The sequence below is a fragment of the Chenopodium album genome, chromosome 2 (assembly GCF_948465745.1).
Source record: "Chenopodium album chromosome 2, dcCheAlbu1.1, whole genome shotgun sequence".
In the NCBI taxonomy this organism is placed as follows: domain Eukaryota; kingdom Viridiplantae; phylum Streptophyta; class Magnoliopsida; order Caryophyllales; family Amaranthaceae; genus Chenopodium; species Chenopodium album.
This window is the reverse complement of record NC_137835.1, coordinates 67,370,895-67,391,876: the sequence shown is the minus strand read 5'-3', so window position 1 is coordinate 67,391,876 and position 20,982 is coordinate 67,370,895. Positions and strand designations below refer to the sequence as shown.

At 32.5% G+C, this 20,982-nt stretch overlaps 1 protein-coding gene and 1 non-coding gene across 2 annotated transcripts; one reads left to right on the top strand and one right to left on the bottom strand.

The window, feature by feature from the left end:
• Positions 1 to 7,845: 7,845 nt before the first annotated feature.
• On the top strand, positions 7,846 to 7,918 carry TRNAA-AGC (transfer RNA alanine (anticodon AGC)). Its single transcript has one exon. It is a non-coding gene; the product is annotated as a tRNA-Ala (tRNA).
• Positions 7,919 to 10,298: 2,380 nt separating this feature from the next.
• On the bottom strand, positions 10,299 to 14,598 carry LOC145586670 (putative RNA 3'-terminal phosphate cyclase-like protein). Its single transcript, XM_081643563.1, has 6 exons — positions 14,315 to 14,598; positions 14,056 to 14,205; positions 12,524 to 12,705; positions 12,280 to 12,455; positions 11,851 to 12,067; positions 10,299 to 10,889 (listed from the first exon to the last, which is right to left on the bottom strand). The coding sequence occupies exons 1-6, from the start codon at positions 14,517 to 14,519 to the stop codon at positions 10,680 to 10,682; spliced, it is 1,140 nt and encodes a 379-aa protein (XP_081499689.1). The 5' UTR covers positions 14,520 to 14,598; the 3' UTR covers positions 10,299 to 10,679.
• Between the last annotated feature and the right edge of the window lie 6,384 nt (positions 14,599 to 20,982).

Genomic DNA, 20,982 nt, shown 5'->3' with positions numbered 1-20,982 from the left:
AAGTAAAAAGAAATAGAGAAATGCTAATTAGTAGAAATCCACTAAGTGGCTGATTGAGAAACCCTCCCATACAAAATCATCCTCTCAGCCTCCCTCAAGCTCCCCACCTTCCTTGCTGTATCCCAAAAGGCAGTTTACCGGCTTTACTCTCCAAGTTGATGCTTCCTTCTCCCCTTCTTTAGTCTCAGCAAGAATAGGTTGTGTTTGTAGGAATAGTAATGGAGTTTGGTGTAATGGAATGGCTATGCATATTTCACGTTGAGCCGGTCCCCATTGATATCGGATATCAACGTTTTTTGTTGATATCGTGGCAAATTAAAGTTGAAAATAAAAGCATTACTTTATGAAAAGTATTCATTTTATATTTCAATTGATGATGTGGATTCCGTTTTTTGAGTTTGTTGTACCAATTCCATTTTGAGGCTACGTTAACGCAAAATTAATGTCGTTGCTTCCTATGTGTCTGCAATTCTGGGTAAGAGGGTAAGAGGAGAGATAAAACAAAACTTAGTGAGGGAAAGCGAAGAGGAGTCTAGTGGATCTGGAAAGTTTGGTCGACTATATAATTAGTATGGCCAATTTTTCCTTCTCTCTCCTCCCCTCACATGGCTACTACTTGCTTCTCTCTCTGCCATTCTCATGGCTATGCCCAAGATCGACCACCTTCGCGGATCAAAAGTAGCCGGCCGGCCAAACAATATACACCCTAGTAGTAAATTGTGAAAATTGGGCCCATAGAAACCCCTTAGGGAAGGGCTTAGCTCGTACTTGTGGTGTTGCGAGGGTCGAACAGTGGTGCTCGGTCGCTGGTGGTGCTAGAGAATGTGCGGTGGTCGACTAGTGAAGGTAAACGGAGGTCGAGCGGTGGTCGACAAGGGTCGACTAGTGAAGCTAAAGATTGTTAGTGGCCGGTTGGTGAAGCGGCAGGTGGTGGTTGACTGTTAAGCTTGAAGATGGTGGGTGGCGAGTTTGAGTTAACCAATTTTTCTCCGTTAACTATGAATTTTCCTTTGAACCCTTAGACCGGGGCTAACATAACGAGAAATGAGTTGGATTATTCACATGAACCACCGTGCCCCTCATTAAACTGACGAAAAGATCGAATTACCCACGATATTAACCATACAAGTTGATATTAGATATCAACTTGTATTTTCTCATTTCATATTCATCTGCTATTTGGAGGGAAACTCATGCGATTCTGTACTCTTTGAGATGGGCGGTTTTAGGGAAGACTGTTTGTTTTCTGACTGTGAGAGAGTTGTGCAGGGCATAATTTTAAGGAGCCTGTTTGTTTTCTGACTGTGAGAGAGTTGTGCAGGGCAAAACTTTAAGGAGCAAGGTTTGGGATGAGATTAATAAAGGCATATGATGAATGTAGGTGTGATGGGTAAAAATTTGTAAATCTTTGTCAACGGCAGTCAACTAAAGTCAACGACAGTCAACTAAAGTCAACGACGAAGACTGGAGTTCGATGAAGATCAACTAACCTCGACGATCAAAAGGAGCCTCAACTGCCTTCCGATTTCTTAGGAATGGATGGACGTGAGTGACCAAGTCCACACAATAGCTGTGCTATGCCATTATAAGGATAAGCAGAGTAAAGATAAATGATCAAGTGGCTTCCAATAATTAAGGAGCACTGTTTACCACCTTGCAACTAACGGCTAATTAGAAACCCTAATTAGCATCTATATAAGGATGAAGTATCGTCCATCGAAGACATCACAGCCTAGCTACTGAAAGTACTTCAAACATACATTGTAACCCCAAACTCTTTGATATTTTTCCATGGTGAAAGTTTGGTAGATCCTCATTCTACCCGCGGATTTTACCTTCTTTGGGTTTTCCGCGTCAACAATTCCCTGTGTCATTCCTTTATTTTCGCATTAACTTTATTTACGGTTTTATTTAGTTGATCCGTAGCCTAGATTTTGATACTCAATCCCACCTAACAAAAATTAGCATAAACAGTAGGGAAATCCTCCAAGAATTAGACAAACTGTCCTGAACGCAAGGGAAGCGGGACCAAAGGGTCGGTAGGAAGGCTAGACAGAAGGTGGAGATTTTGTAGGATTAACCCAAAATTGAGCATGAAGAAGCTCCTTGATAGTCCAAATGATATAGTTTTTGTCACTAACAACACTACAATTAAGTTTGTATATGGCACTGTTTATGTGTTTGATGGTTTGTAAAACTATTAACTCAGGGCGGCTTAGCCTTCTTAACCCCCTTTGCTACTGCGGATGATTTGATTCTGAATGATTAAGTGAAGCCGTTTTAGCCCAAAAAAATGGGGGAAATGCTAATTAGTTATAGTTAGACTTGACATGTGACAGATATAGGATTTAGGATGCATAAAAATTGCATATGAGCTTTAGAAACGGGATAATTCAAGTTTATCTTTGAGATAAACAAGGAATAAATCTCCTCCCATAATATACGGAGCATTGTTTAACTTTTATTTTAAAAATAATAATAGTGAAATATTAAAGTGGCAGGAAAACAAATGAATAAAGTTGTGAGTAGGGATGACAATGAGTTCTGGACGCAACCTAGATCCGGTTAGACCTGGCCCATATTTTAGGGTCTTGGTCCTTAAATTTTTTATCTATGGGTTTGGGTCTAAGTTTAATGGGTTGGGTCTGTGTAGGGAATATTTCAAGCGTTAATCCCCTAGCTTGAACCCCACTGTGATCATACACTAAAGTACGGTTGCGTCCAAAGGGAAAGAAGATAGAGCAAAAGAGTCGCCAACAAGTTTTTTTAGGAACTTGTAAACCGTTCACATGGTGAAGGTTACACCCCTTAACGATCTAGGAGATCGTCAACTCCATAAGGTCTTGAACCAAATAGGGTTCGGGGATGAAGGTACAAATCCAACCTAAAAGAGATTGAACCTGCCCTAATAATAGGCCTCTACTTTATTCTGATCGTATTCATGTGCGCTTTTTGACTAACATGCAATCAATAGGTTTACCCTAAACCTATTTATCTACGTTGGTTGAATATTAATGCACAAATAGATCTATTATTGGTGATCACTTGAATTATAATCAAATTAAACCTAAACAAGATTATTAATTATCTTATTAAGCGTGATTACAAGTACAAATTCCCTTTAAACATGCATAAAAAGCGTGATCAAGCAATAACAATAAATAATAATATCAAGCAACATAATAAATAATCATAATAATAATAATAATCATAGTTATCATCATAAATTATTATTAAATTATCATAAATATGTTAAAAAATAGCAAGATCATATGCATGATACTAAGAAGATTAATAACAAACCCTAGCATGTCACTAAACAATAAAAATCATATATTTAGCCCTAACATGATACTAACAATCATAAATATTAGGAAGAACATAAAAGGCATCATACTTTTAATCATACTTGATATTAAAGTTACCCTAGACATGATACTAGGAATCAAAATAACAACCTAAGCATGAACTCTATATCGTAACATCAATTAAACCATTAAAGTACTTACTTGGATGTCTCGTACCTCTTTCTAATAACAAAATACACACCACTACTACAAAAAAGGCCAAAGAGACCAGTTGAAAAAGGTCAAAGAGACCAGTTGAAAAAGGTCAAAGAGACTGCTTTAGAGGCGGTCTCTAGCTCAGTGGTCTCTTTGGCTAAGAGACTGCTTGACTAGAGGCGGTCTCTAGAATGAGAAAACTAAGACCGCCTATTGAAGATAGGCAGTCTCTTTTTTGTGAAAAACTGAGACGCCTGTGGAAGATAAGCAGTCTCTTTTTTAAGAAATTTGAGACCGGTTTTTAAACTTAAAAGGTCTCTCCAATCTCATTTAAAATAAAAAAAAAAATATTGCTTATTTGATACGATTTTTAAAATTATAAATTTATAATCACAATTCATCAATATAACTCATTTAATTTTTTTACATTATTAAATATAGAGTACAAAATAATTCTTGAATGTCATATACCTCAAAGATTACAAACATGATACAAATATACAGTAATTGAAAATCCAATACACAAAAAAAAAATAAAAAAACAAAACGTTGTAAATGATAACTTCCAGTTCCAAAGATCTTCTAGATGATAACTTTAAGAAATCTTTTGCCTGTAACCACAAACAAACACAAAGTAAAATCGGACAAAAATTAGTATCTAATAAAATAAATCAGAACAATTAAACCAGCATAATTAAAAAAAAAAAAAACCATTGTTTTCAAAAAAAAAAAAAAAAAAAAAAAAAAAAAAAAAAAAAAAAAAAAAAACCATGTGAAACAAAACAAAGATCTTAAAATTGAAAAGAAAAATTCATAACTGATGAAATACAGGATGTAAACCAAAAATTTGGTTAAATGGCGATTAAACACACAAAAAGAAAAAATAAAAATGAAATTTCATAAAAATAATTTTAACCAATTTCAAAAACGAGCTAAAGAGTGAATTGACAGGATAAACTAAAAAGATAAATTTTAAAGACGAAAAAAATTTCTAGAACTAAAATCTGAAGAACTAAAAAATGATATTGAAAATAAAAATAAAATAAATTCATCAACATATCACATCTGGCTAATATAAAAGAAGAACGAAACGAACAATAACATATATAAAAAAAATAAACGAAAAATCAACTAAACTAGATCTAATACTACAGAAGATCTAAGGGGGAAAAATGTTTAAAAAAAAACGTAAAAGAAAAAGGGAATAAAGCTAATACATCCATTGAAAAAACCCCCAAAACGAAACCGAAAAACACATCATGTTCAAATCTCATAAATTTCATAAAAAATGGCGAAAATTGGTTTTGAAACAAAAACATTAACATGCAAAATAAACAAACTATAATCAATTACCATGGCTAAACGAAAAATTGGACAAAAAAAGCAAAGTTTAAAAGAAATTCAGATTTTTAATTAAGAAAAAATGATAAAAATGAACATCAGATGACTAGAACACAAAGATCTACTCAAATAAAATCATAGATAACTAGAAAGAAAATGAAGGGGAAAAAACCCCTATTTTTTGCGCCACATATAAGAGCAAAATAAAATAAAAAATTGAAAAGGGGGATTGAAGAATTCTCACCGTTGAGAATCGAAGAGCTTAATTTCCATAATTTTGCTCTCTTTCTTTTCTTCGTTAATGGCTGCTCGAATTGAACAGTTGCTAGCTATTTGGCTTGAAGGAAGGAAATAGTTAGGGTTTGAAGGAGGAGAGAGAAAGAGATGAGAGAAGAAGAGAAAGGAAATGAGCGGCGGTAACTAAGGTAGGGAATGAAGAGGAGAGAGAAGTTAAAGAGAAAAGTGAGTGGGGACGTGCGTGGAATTGAACCTCAAAAACCAAGAGACCGGTTTTTAATGTTAACAGGTCTATCTATCAAAAACAAGAGACCGGTTTTCGCAAAAGGCGGTCTCTGGTTTATTTTTTATAAATAATTTTTTCTCAAAAAAAACACAAGAGACCCGTTGTCTTAAATAACCGGTATCTCGAATAAATTTACCACTCCAACCAATAAAGTTAGAGACCCGTTATTAATAATAAACGGTCTCTTGGATCAAAGAGACCGCTTATGTAGATGACAGGTCTTATATATTGGGTCTCTTTGGCCAATTTTGTAGTAGTGCACGTTAGTAACTTCAAGGAAAATAATAAAACAAAACAATTAAATTAAATAATTGAAATAGAGATTTGGGACCAAACCCTCAAAAATTAAACCTTTCACGTCTAGGGCGAAGGCAACTTCGAATATGGCTAGGTGTTTCTAAATCTAATGAATGCGGAATTTTTATATTTGAGATAAGGCTAGTTTAGAAAAGAGAGAGAGAGAGTAATCAAGAGAACTTTGATGAGAGTTGGTGAGAGAGAGAATAAGAATTGATGGATCAAAACGGAGTTTTTAACACGTTATTTATAGAGAAAATCAACCAAAAAAATAAAACATCAAAAAACAGAGTTCTGACGCCAAAAAACCAAGTTAGCGCCAAACGCTGGCCTTGGCGCCAGACGCTAAGGCTAGCGCCAGGCACCAAGCGTAGCGTCAGGCGCTACAACTGGCGTTTGGCGCTGACTCAGAAATCCACGCGTTTTCTTAAAATCAGATAGAAATTGTCGTACAGGAGGATAAAATCGTATTTTCCTCAAAAAACGTTCTTTGATTCTGATTAAAACTCTAAAAAGTCAAAAGTCAATTTATCAATGCTAATTGAATTAGGAATGAAAAAAACCTTCTAGAAGATTCTAGAAGACTAAAACCATTCATAATTACATTAGGAATGATAAATCTATATTAGGCCCTCCTCTAGATAATTGGGTCGCATACAAGGCTCAAACCGGGCCCAGTTTGGTATTTTGGCCATAACTTCCTCAATATTCATCGGAATTGGGCTTATAATAAATCGTTGGAAAGGTCTTTTCAAGCCCCATCCAACTACACTACTATTGGACCCATATCATGGACCAACCAAACTGGATTGGCTGTTTTCTTAAAATAAATTTTCAAAAACAGATAGAAGAGAAAAGAAATTAAAACTATCCGCAACACTAAACTTTCCACACTTTCACTTCATTCGATTGTGATTCGACGTGAAAAGTACTCATCACTGGGTTTGGTCTTGGGGAGACACAAATGGGTTTCTACAGTCTGGGTCTGGGCCTACACTTAATGGATCTAGACCTGACCCAGATCTGACCCATGGACCCGTTTATTTATTTATTTATTTATTTATTATAAATAATAAATGTATATTAGACATACTGCAATTAAAATAAATCACTTAATCAGATACTTCCTCCGTTCTGTTAATATTGCAACAAGGAGGAAATTACGCATCCCAAAACACATTTTATATGCTAAATATCTATAATTGTGTAAGAATAAAAACTATAAAAAGTTGATATTGTGAAAGTATTTTATGAGACGAATCCAACAAGATCACACTTGACTATATTTTGCTTAACGTATAACTCATATTATATGGTCAAACAAGAGTGATGAATAGTGCAAAAAGTCCATTGTTGCAATATTAATAGAACGGAGGAAGTATATTAGATTAGTAATATATTACGTAATTAGAGGTTGAGAAGATAGATTTTAGAGAAAGTCGGTGAAACAGCAAGCAGCCAAGAATATTAGTTTTTAAGATTTTTTTTTTCATGTCTTTACTTTTTAATGAACAAATTATTTGTGTATAAAAAATATGAACAATTTTTTATAATGCATTTTTTATTATATCAAGTAGTAGTATAGTTATAAATTTATAATATATACTTTATCCGATTCTTTTTAGTTGACACGTTTCTTTAGTCACGTTTGCCAACGCACAAATTCAATCATTAATATCTTTAATTACCAATAAGCAAAAATTATAAAAAGTTGATATTTTTAAAAAATACGTTGTGACGAATCTAACAATATCCCACTTGACTATATTTTTCTTTACATATAAATCACAAAACATGGTCAATGGGAGGTGTGTGAATAGTGCTAAATTCAAAACATGTCAACTAATAAAAAACGGAAATAGTGTAAAAGATCATGAAAAATTATAAAAAAAATAAAAAAAAAATAAAAAAAAAAAAAAATTATAGTTGGACTTGTTTTAGACCCGATGGGTCGTCTGGGTCTGATTTTTTAGACCCGATGGGTCTGGGACGGATCTGGATCCACCTATAAAATTTCGGGTCTGGGTTGATTCCGACCCAGATCCGACCCATTACCATCCCTAGTTGTGAGAAGAGATCAACTTAAAATATTATTCTCAAAGATTAACTAATTGGGGCTCCCTCTTTAGAAACAGAGAGCCAATAAATTAAACTTAGTATTGTACTAGTACATTTGTCATTGGGGATGTAGCTCAGATGGTAGAGCGCTCGCTTAGCATGCGAGAGGTACGGGGATCGATACCCCGCATCTCCAATTTTTTTTCACCACTTTCTTGTCTGGCTCCTTGAAACATTGATCATACAATGTTCTTGGACAATTAATCATAACGTAATGACGGTACGTTCCAGTTATGTTTTTGAACCCATTTTTGTAGTTAAGGATTACACACAATTTACGTCAATACTAGCGACACTAGCTAACTACATTACTGTCTTGACTCTTGAGAAACAACTCTAAAAAATTATGGAAATTTTATTCTACAAAAAAAAAAAAAAAAAAAAAAAAAAAAAAAAAAAAAAAAAGAAAAGGTTAAAAACCAAACATGCCTAAACAATGTTTTCCCCTAGAAATGCCGTATCATCAGTAGTATATGACTGAGCAAACACTGTGTTTATCACCTTGCTAGACTTCCTGGTGTAGCTAAATTCACCTTCGATCACGAAAATCTCGTAGCACTCAAGGCCACATGCCGTGCTCATAACGACAAAGACGAGAAAAGACACCCATAAAGGAAACACAATTGCCATTTTGCAAGTGAAACCAAGTACAATGAGCATGTAAAGAGCCAAAATGGAAAGCTTCAACAAGTATTTTGTCTTAGAGTAGCACTTTTTCATGTATGATAGTTGATAGTAAGCTTCTCGGAGTTCTTCCAAAGCAACGTAAGCGATGAAAAACACGAAAGCTACCATGGGAAAGTCCCCTTCGGTGTATACCACGAGCGCAGTGAAGATGCACTGGAGAAGAAAGAGGTAAATCTGCAGGTTTTCAAGGGGAAGTTACTGGTTTGGTATTTGGGAATTTTGTTACATAAGACTGCAGTAAATTTATCAGGTGGAAGCATTGAGTTGGGATATCATTAAACAATGTTTAGGATATATATATAGGCAAAGATTATGGAATTAGGAAATTGCACCCAAACTACATGAAAGATCATTTGGTTAGGGCAACGAAAGTGACAGGAATTTACTAGGAACTTTCTTTGAAATTTATCCTCTCTTCCCTAGAAAAAAAATATAGTACAATGACTTCTTTTTTTGACGGGATAGTACAATGACTTAAAAGCTTTAATAGTGTTTCTCCACTTTTTCTTTTTCTTTTTTTTTCTTGTTTTTTTTTTTAAAAAAAATTGATAACCGATGATCACTGTATATTTTCAAACATTTTAACACTTTCAAATGCATAAGTTAAAAGCTTTAATAGATTTGAAAAAAAATATACTTAGGGTCTATTCATATTTACTTATTTTCAGTTCAGTTCAGCTCCAATCATTTCAGTTCAGTTCAGCTCAGTTGTTAATTTTTTCGTTTTAGATGTTTTAGCATATTACAACAACGACAATAATAATAATAATAATAATAATAATAATAATAATAATAATAATAATAATAATAACAATTATTATTATTATCATTTTAAATTATATTCGTCATTCAAAATGGTCACATGTTTTTTTATAGTTGAACTCATTGACAAAATAAGAGTACTACACAACAGTTACTAGCTTTCATAATCGGTTAGTTCTTCGTCTTCTTCTTCTTCATTAAGTTGCTCCATTACCTCGGCATTCCTCTGAATTGACTTCCATATCTGATCAGTTATTTGGTTTCGTACAATATCCATAACTGCTTTTCTGTTATCAACGAACATAGTATGATCTTCTGTTGGTCCCATGACTTCAACTTGGAGCGTGAATGGAATCCCTAGTTCATGTAAACGAACAAAATTGTGTAGAGTACAACAAGCAACGATTGACTACAGTAAAATATTGAAGAATACTTTTTATTTTTATATATATATTTAAAATATAATACACAAAATTTAATAATTTAAAATATAATATTTTAAAATACAAAGTTATTTTTAAAATACTTTTATATTTTTCACAATCCACTATATATATTATCATTAATTTTCATAAACATTTTCATATATTTTTATGCATTTTAATTTTTCTGTTCAGTTCAGCTCCAATCAGTTCAGTTCAGTTCAGCTCCAATCAGTTCAGTTCAGTTCAGCTCAGTCAGTAAATATGAACAGGCCATTAGTTAAAAAAAATGCTTTGAAATTATACATCTAAGTAATTCTAATAAGACTCCTGACTCAACACGACAATGTTTAGAATACCGTATTTATCATCCCTGTTTCCATAAATTTTCCTCTATTTCATTAGGAATTTGGAAAAAATGTAATAGAAGACATTTCAATAGCCCAATTGCCCAAATAAAACGTCCAGACTAACTCATATAAAACTCTCCAAACTAATCACAAAGAAACTTCTTTTTTTCTACTAGTAGTACAAATCTTCCTTGTTTTTGGGGATAGGTGGGGTAGAAGGTAGAAGGGCTGTAACATTAATACAGTAAGGAAATCTGTCTAAAAATAATAACATTTCTTTGAAGAAATCCCAAAGGACACTAACTTTCTTTTTAGAAATAATAACATTTCAATAATGCAGTATACATCATACATGAATAACTTTAGTGTCTTCTATCATAAAAATACGGACTACAAACCTGAATGTGTTTCTGAATTTGCTGTTGCTGGTGGAAGCTATCAACTACCAGCTTTGAGAGAGACTATTACCTATACTAAATCAAAATTCACGAAACAAAAATTAGCCCTATTGATTTCATTTATGACATTCGATTTTACTACATTCTCAATTTGGGCCTAAGAAAAACTAAACACTAAACAGCTGTGTAGACTCATCATACTTCCCAGGTAGACGAATGCCAGGCCTGTAGAAACAGATATTCCACCAGAGATATAAGTGAAATAGAGACGAAACGCATCATGAAAGCTTTCTTGAGAGATTTTTTAAACCAAATCCCACACATTTAAGTATAACAGTGCCTGTTGAAGGATCAGGCTTGATGGCAAATTGCACATTTAGAAAGTCTTTTATGAGCCTCAACGCTTCCGTTCCATAAGGAAAAAGCTTTCCCACACGGATTTTTGATACATCTTGAGGACACAAAGCACAAAGAAGAAATAACAAGCCCTGCAAAAGCAGTATAATAGAAAGGAATGGGTAGTTAGTAAAATAGGATGTCAGAGAGCAAACATCACTAATAACACAGATGACAAGCAACATGAGCCCTGTTCACCACTCTTTTCATTAAGTCTACTCTGTGGAGTGTGGACTGATCCAGAGTCCAAGACACTACTAAATAGGATATTAAAGACATTAATGACAACATAACTAAATTCTGAAACTTTTTCAGTCTCCTATATTGCATAGCAAATAACAAGTCACTAGAACAATACTCGCTTCTTAGGATTTTTTTTCCTATATCATATCAGCAGTTGCTGCTCAGCCAAAATTTCCGCTTTCGAAAAATGTTTAAATTAATTGAGGTTATCTTTAGTAGATACAAGTATATATCACAAGCAAGGTACTTTAGGATAACCTACACTATAAATAGGTAATTTGATATCTTTCCAATTAAGGAGTCAAAGTGTATACACCAATCACTGTCATGTCTCATTCTAAACGATAGCAAAACCACCACTATGATTCCAAAGGATGGTAAAACCTACTATCACTGTTACATTCAAGGCCAGTTAGCTCTGTTCATTTGATCTCAATACAATACTGCTTGAAAACAAGTTCTATAGCGTTAAAAGTAAATATGGAGTACTATGAAGCATTTTTCTCATGTTTTTATAAATTAAGAGACCATTTGTCACTTGGTTGTCAAAACAAAGTCTAACCATCAATCTGTCATACTAAAACAATCATTTCAAAATGCAATAACTCGACTTATATTAATCATGTTCAAACCTTTTTTTTTCATTACTTTTTTTTTCAAGGAAAAAAATTATATAGAGTATCTTTCAATGAGAATATGTAACATGAAGCAATGGTTAAAAGCTTAAAATCAATATAAACAACACATGTAATCTATTGGTGCAAAGCCACATAACATATTGAGTATCTAATGATTGTTGATAGCACAAACCTGATGTGTAGAGTCTACCACTCCCCCCTGCTCAATTTCATTTAGTAAAGCAGAAGCAATTTCTATGCCAACATCTTCAGGCGGCTTCACATTTCTCTTTTCTTCATCTTCAATCTCATCTGTTTCATCTCTTCGTGGGTAAGAAACAGCAGTATCAACAGAAATGTAGCATCCAGAAGTAGTTTCAGCAACCAGTGAAATCCCAAAGCCAGGGGAGCTAAACCAGAATCAGATATCCATACAAAATAAGTCATCAGAACTCAAAAGAGGCACAAAACATTAAAATAAATAAATAAATAAAAAGTTGATGTGTACTTTCTCATCATACAATAACCACAATAATGTCTAGAGTATTGGCGTTAGACATGCATGTACCATGTACTTTTGAATGGAGTGAAAAATTACAGACAAATGGAAGCAGAATCTTACTTTCCAGCTTGTGCACCACTCTTGTGATCAGTGAAGATGTGGACATCAGGAATCAAACGATTGAAAATACCACGAGCCGCATGTATAATTGTATTTTCAAACTGAGATGATACTCGAGTGGAAAATGATACTCCTCTGATACGCTTTACCATTCCCTCATCAACCCAATTTACTGCCTGAAGAAGAGAATATATTAGATATACTTTAAATCAATCATGGAAAAGGCTAAGCAAGTAAAGCCTACCGTTAAACTACTATGCACAATTGGTACCGACAGAACTACTTCTCCACCACCTAGAGGAGGTACCCCACGGTTCTCAATTTTAAGTTCCAGACCTTCGGAAGGAACTCCAAAGCGTTTCAGAATGTTCAAGGTAGTTGACCGGAAAGTATCAATGGATGGATCCTTAGAATCATTTGTAATACCTGATGAAAACAAATCATTTGTAAAACCTGATGAAAACATAATGCATGTCACTTGCATTCTAAAACCAGAGCAGCAAGTTCGAAAGATTAAAAAGTACTGTTCTCAGTTAATTTCACAGCCAAGAAAAAGTACCAGAAAGGGACAAATGTTAACAGCCAGTTCAGGTAAAAAAGCGCACACAATCAATCTTCCTCACCAACAGTAGATAGGTTATTCAGTTCTTCCCTTTAATGTCTCTCATTCTTATTGAACTCCTTTTCTCTTCTGTAGTCTATTCGGGTAAGTTTTAATGATCCTAATAAGCTAATGATTCCATTTGACAGGTTCCAATATGCTAATATAACATTAGCTAATTTTACTATTTTCCTACTCATTTCTATACAAGACAACTAAGATGAGTTAATATATGACGGCAGTACTCAAATATTCCTGTACTGAGGTCAAGGGAATCGAGTACATAACAAGGGACATCAATACCAAAACATGCTGAAAGGTGACCAACAAACTCAAGGCATGAACGTTAAACTAATTAAACCACAAATTTCCTTGTAACTGCACAACAAAATTCCCAAATTGCATCAACAATCCAGTAACAAAGAACACAATCCGAAAGAACAGATGCACATAGTTTCCTAAGCATGACAATAACTTTAACAATAAATTCTTGATAGAAGACCACTCATGTTTGTTATACAATCACACTTTTTTACACCAATTTTTACTCAACAATGTTATAGTACCCTTTTAGACACACACACACATATGAACACTTGGCAAATAAAATATGAAAGCATAGAAGTAAATGATATAAATAAATAAAATACAACACAACCCAATTAATCAAGTCAATTAAAAAAGTAAATGAAGTTCAAATTAAGCAATACTTGTAGAACATTGATCATGTAAAAAATTAGCAAATAAAAGCATAAATAAATGCAAAATTTGAACCAAAAATCCATTACAGTATACATTAACAAATTTCTACAAAAATCTGAAAAGGGGAAGAATTCTGACTGAGCTTAATGGCAGCTGAAGCTTTCAGAGTTCAGAGGTTGCTGGTTATAAGGTAAGGAATCAGGATTATAAACCCAAGTATGAAATTGATTCTGCTTTTTATTATCGTTTTATGAACATATATGGAAGAGGATTGAGAACTAGAATTATTGAATAATGAGAGATTGTAATTTAGACAGTGAAGTGAACTCTGCTAATCTAAACTCAAAGCAATTTGTAAAGAGCATGGAAAAGCCTAAACTCTTACAATTCATAAAACAACCAAAATCAACAGCGAATAACACAACACGAAAGAACTGGAATCAAAGAAAACTAAAACAAAATAAAGGCAATACCTTTGAGCCTAATTGAAAGGGGCTTCTTCCCAAATAAACCCAAAACCAAAAGTGGTTCCAAGAAATAACCAATTGAACGACTCAACCCACAATTATGAGTTAAGAATTTCCCACCCATTATAATCCCAGGCTTGTACTTCAACTTTGTACCTGCAACAAAAATTAATTAATCAAAAATCAATTATTGTAAAACCCCAGAAAAACCCTAAACCCCAGAAAAACCCTAAACCCCAACTGATGAAAATGCTGTAATTGATACCAGTTTCGTTGATTTCAACATGACAATCATCGCAGACTTTTTCGATGAGTCGAAGGAGAGAGATTTCGTGGGGACGAAGGCCGGGAATGGTTTCATTAGATCGAATATCGTCAATGAGAATAGGAGTTGAAGAAAGAGTAGAGAGAAGAAGACGAAGTCTTAGATTTTGGCTGCCTTGAAATCTCTTGTAGTTTGTTTTCGCCATTTTTGGAGTGTTTGAAGGTTTGACGGCCGGCAAATATAGGCGTGGGTTTCTCTTCTTTATCTACGTCTGAGGGGGTAATGCTTAGGAGTAAGTATTACCCACTACCTATATGGGATATGTCAAGTCCGTACCAGAATAAAAAAATAATATTTGCAATTTTTTTAAAGTTAAAAGAAATAAGAGTAGGTAAAAGTGATGGAAGGGGGGTAAAAAATCATAACCTGTGAAAAAACACAGAAATCGCGAGAATGGTTTTGTTTTGGTCGGAAAACCACTAAACCGTAAAGCTCCATAGAAGAGATCCTAGCTCCGGCTACCTCTGAACTTTGAAAAGAAGAAGCTCCGATCCGTGAAGATCTGTAGCTCTTCGTAGAGCTAAATTCCTCTTTATCTAGTAAATTGTTGTTTTGTTTTAGAGTTTAATTTTTAATTGGAACAACTTTGAGAGAATTGGAAGGTTTTTGAAAGGTCGTATCAGTGGGTCTTGCATCAAAGTCATAAGAATATGCTTGCTTAATTTTCCCTTTGAATATGGTGTTGGTTTAATCTACTCAATAATTTTATCTTGTTCGACCACCTTAATTTGGGAAAAAAGTTTCATCCGGGAAGAATGTGATAGAGCCAATGATGTGGATCAACCCAATTCTTGCAGGGGAGGTACTGCTCCACTTGCAATACTACTATAATTTTTGTGTTCTATTTCTACTATGGATTTTTTAAATCATTTTTTTTTCTTGTCTTCTGAAGTAAAGAATTGAACTAAAGTGAATGTTCTGTTTTGCAGAAATGGAAGAAGCTTATACAAAAATGGTTGCATTGGATTTTTTTTTTTTTTTTTTTTTTTAATATCTGATGCTGTAATTTTGTTTGCATATACTGTTATATGCAGCTTAATTAACTGTTATATATTGTTGCATACTATTGTGTAATGATATTTCTGATGAATTTAAATTTACTCTACATTATATTTAGAAACTTTAATAGGAACTAAAGTATATTCATAAGGTTAACATAGAGAGTGATAGTAAGATTACTAGATTACAGTAGTAACTAACATAATCATAGTTATCATACCATTACACGGGTACTTAATTTGAAGTTATATCATTATTCTAGGAATTTGACTATTGTTTACAGTAAACATACATTGGACATATGTACCAAACATAGTGACACGTGTCCCTCAAAACCATAGTTCAGACTTAGGGCCTGTTCTCATTGGCTGAATTAAACTGAAATAAATATTTTATAAGAGAAGGAAATTATGAGCTGAACTGAACTAAACTAAAAATAAACGTATGAGAACATGCTCTTAAGAAGGTTATGACACGTGTCACATGCTCGTAGTAGGATGAAAAAGGCCTAAGGCACAATTCCCGAGAGCCGTAAAAACCCCAAAAACAACTAAAATAAGTCTTGTATAAGGCAATAAAGTCATGCCTAGTTGTTAATTTATTTTCTAATCACTAAAGTTGTTATAATGTAGTAATGTGTTGATAAACGATAAATTACTTATTATCAATATAGTAATGTTTTGTTAATTTCACATTACTAAAGTTGAAAATTTGTAATAATTAAAGTTGTTAATTTCAAATTTAATTGTAAGTTTAATTGTAACCGATAAACCATTATGAACTATTAAGAAAACTGTTATTTATAAAGACAAACTGTTATATTTGTTTAGATACTGTTATTTGTAAATAAATAATGTTATGTATAAATATATGCGACCTATTGACTAGATTGGTAAAAAAAAAAAATTTTAAAAAAAAACCTAGCGAATGGTAAAAAAAAAAAAAAAAAAAAAAAAAAAAAAAAAAAAAAAAAACTAATTCCAAGTGACATTTTAGTAAAAAAAATTATCTCAAGCGACCAAAATATCTAATATTTTATGACAAAGTCTTCAAAATTCCTAAATGAATTTAAAATTGTGTTTTTAATATCACAATTTCTTATATGTGGCTAGCCACATGGTATGACCAATTGACATAATCACATATAAATCGATTAATAAGGGTTACAATAATGAGCCGCAAATAGAGTTACTTTAAAGTATGTAGATTGCTTAAATGAGGAAAAAAAAAAAGGTTATTCACTTAAATAAGTGGAATCATATTTAAATTTTAAAACAAAATAATAGAAGTTAATAAGTTATCATTTATAAATAGATCAGCTTTCTCAATTTTTATTAATTTTGCATAACATCATTTCTTATAAATAGAAACTGTTGTATAGAAAGATATACAGTCATTTACAAAACAATACAGTTATATAGAAATATATACTGTCATTTTTAACATTAACTCTTAAATACATCGGGTTCACATTTCTTCTAAAAAAAAATATTGTCCACATTAATTTATTATAGACCACTATTAGAGACACTATGGTCGTTTAACCTTATATATAAAATGTCATTATGTTAAAATAAAGATTCTTATTATTGTGCTATTATAAAAGTCATAAGAGGTTAATTTTTTTTTTTTTAATGAGTTTTTTTAACATCAAGGTCACTATATTCAATTTAACATCAATGCGAGCGTATGAACCACGGGTTTGCATTAATATTATTGTAAATCGGGTCGGACAAGCACTAGTAGAAAAAATGATATTTGTAACTCGCGAAATTGACTTTTTGTAACTGGCATTGTTGGTTGCGAATGCCACCGTTACAACTAGCATAACACGTACTCCAAATAATTCCCTGTAATTCCCTGTAACTAGACTTCACCTACAACATACAATACAACAAAATAAACTATACTTTCAACAAAACAATTAAAACTTGAAAAAAAAATTATTAATTTAAAATTTAGGAATGTAATAACAATAACCAGTAGGTAAAATAAAAGTAGATATATAGAAATGTGTTATGGAGTATATTGTTTTATTAAGCTATATATATGTGAATACTCATAACATCAACAAGAAAGCTAGCTTAGTCTTTCAACAGAAAATTAAGTCTAAATAACTGAGACAAACTATGATCGAATCATATTCATCTCGATAAACAAACTACATCCAGTCAGGTGAGGGGAAAGCACTCCATCACTTAAATGAGAAAAAGGGTTATTCACTTAAATAAGTGGAATCATACTTAATTTTAAAATAAAATAATAGAGGTTATCATTTATAAATAGATCTCTTTCTCATTTTTTATTAATTTTGCATAACATTGTTTCTTATAAATAGAAACTGTTATATAGAAAGATATACTTTCATTTACAAAACAATACAGTTATATAGAAAGATGTACCGTCATTAACTCTTAAATACATCAGGTTCATATTTTTCTAAAAAAAAATATGGTCCACATTATTTTTATTGTGGACCACTATTAGAGACACTATGATCATTTTACCTTATATAAAAAATGTCATTATGTTAAAATAAAGGCTATTATATCATTGTGCTATTATAAAAGTCATAAGAGGTTTTTTTTTTATAATGAGTTTTTTTTAACATTAGGGTCACTATATTCAATTTAACATCAATTGCGAATATATTTACCACGGGTTTAAATTAATCTTATTGTAAAATCAGGTCGGACATGGGTTAGTCGAGGGGTTGACTCAGTCAAGGGTTACTTGAAGGGTTAATCGATTAGGGGTTACTCGAGTTAGTCGGTCAAGAGTTACTCGAGGGGTTACTCAGTCATGGGTGACTCGAGTTACTCGGTCAGAGGTTATTGAACTAGTTCGATCAGGGGTTACTTGAGGAGTTGAGGGTTCAGTCAGGGGTTACTTGGTTAGAGTTATTTGAGGGGTTCGGTCATGAATTACTCGAGGGGGTGTAAAGTGACTCCTACCGAGTAACTTGAGTAAGCCCGTCAACTCGACTAACCCCTAACCGAGAAAATTGAGTAACCTCGGCAACTCGAGTAACCCCTGACCGAGTAACTCGAGTAACGCATACAAAAAATTGTCAAGAGATATTGTTACATAGAAAGATATACTGTCATTTATAAAGAGATACGATTATTTAGAAATAGATGCTATCATTTATAAATAGATACTGTTATATATTGGTTTAGTCATAACATTAGCTATGTTACGATAGTAAACGTGGCCATAAGCCCCATAACTGTACCAACAAGTAGAGGTGTCAAAATTGAATCGACCCGAAAAAAACCTATCTTTTTCGAATTGTAATCGATCCGATTTGATTCGATTTACTCAAACATACTTAGTTACTAAGTTAGGGGTGTTCAAATTCGCGTTTTTGGGTATCCAGATCTTTAGGTAGTTTGGAATCCGACCCATGACCTAACTCGTGTTTCGGGTACCTGATGTTTCCGGGTCGGGTCACAACGTACCCGAACTTCTAAATTCTGCGTACTAATCAAGTGCCATAATTTACAAAATTGACTTTTATAACCCAAGTTAAATCTCCTTCCAGTTTTTGTATTATCTTTATGCTTATCTATTGTAGATTTTTAGTCAATAGTTTGTTTATTAAAAAAATAATACAGAGTAGAATAAATGAGAAAAAAAAACCCGTAAATTACATCTAGAAAATCTGGTTGAAATTCATCAATTAATTTAATAAGTGTACAAAGTATGCACATAAAATTAAAATTTACAAATAATAATTAAATATCAATTAAATCTCAAACTATGAAACAAGACCACCAAGCTTATGTTGTATACTTGTATCCATGGCTTCTACTGCCAGGTCTGCCACGACGAGGGACGAACCAACCAAACCCAAACAAAAAAAAAAAAAAAAATCAACCAAATCCCAATAATAATATGAGTACAAATTTTACAAGTATTACAACCTCGTTAGTATCAATTTAATCAACAAATCCCAATTCAATGAAAAACAAAACATTTACACAAATTCACCAACCGTTTTCCGATGACTCGATGAGCACTGCAATTGAGAAAGAGGAAAAGAGGAGAAAAGTTAGAGAACAGGAGGTGAGGGAAGCGGTTTTTCAGTTGATAAAGTAGTAAAAAGGAGAGAGAAGATTTTTTTTACTGCTTAGTAACTTCTGTGACTTACTGTGAAAAGGAATGCGTGAAATTACGTTTTTGTCCTAGGTATGGGCCCAACGAGCCCATACCTGGTAGTGGTCTATCACTACTCAATGCTTAGTTGCTTAACCTTACACTTATTTGCTATAGAAGGTCATTAGTGGGCCACTGTATGATGTCACATTAGACTGCATGGTCAATCTAGTGGGAAGTTTTAGGATATGTTCTTTTCATTTTATTAATATGCACCTGTTCTAATGCACGGGTTATAACTTGATTTACCAAATATATATATATATATATATATATATATATATATATATATATATATATATATATATATATATATATATATATATATATAACAATTAAACAAAACAACCAAAAAGAAAAAAGAAAATTACAACTTCACTTTTTAATATAATTTTCTACCAAAAATTACAACACATAATAAAATTAGCATTCTTAACCTTACACTTATTTGTTGTAGAAGGTCATTAGTGGGCCACTGTATGATGTCACATTAGACTGCATGGTCAATCTGGTGGGAAGTTTTAGGATCTGTTCTTTTCATTTTATTAATATGCACCTGTGCTAATGCACTGGTTATAACCTGATTTACCAAAAAAAAAAAAAAAAAGTATATACGTATAACAATTAAACAAAACAACCAAAAAGAAAAAAGAAAATTATAATTTCACTTTTTAATATAATTTTCTACCAAAAATTACAACACATAATAAAATTGGCATAATATAATCAGAATATGCCATGACCCATCAAACATGTTAGAAAATGTAATGATATCATATAGATGTAAGAGACAGTAAAACTTCATACTATTATCTACAACCCAGAATTATGTTTGATGAAAACACACGATTCCAAATAATTTCCGTTAAAACAAAATCTAATATATATAAAGGGGAGTTTTTCCCGAGTTTTTAAAGAGTCACGTAGGATTTAATTTTCTTAGCGCTCCATGTGGGATTTAAATTTTTGTTGTAGCCAATTAAATAAGAGATTATTAATTTCTTTTAAAATTAAATAATTCAAGTGTCACATAGGCAAAATTAGCGAATGAAAATTTTAAGTTTAAATTAATTAATTATTACTTCCTCCGTTTCTTTTTAGTTGACACGTTTCTTTAGTCACGTTTGTCAATGCACTTATTCAATCATTAATATCTTTAATTATCGATGAGCAAAAATTTTGAAAAGTTGATATTTTGAAAGTATATAACGTTACGAATCTAACAAGATCGCACATGACTATATTTTTCATTATGTATAAAGCACAAAATATGGTAAAAGGGAGGTGGATGAATAGTGCTAAAGTCAAAACGTGTCAACTAAAAAGAAACGGAGGTAGTATACATTATCTTTTAATATTTGGAATTTTATCTAAATATATAATAAATTTCAACACATTAATACAAAAAAAAAAAAAAAAAAAATCAAACAAATCGTGCATCGCACGGACTT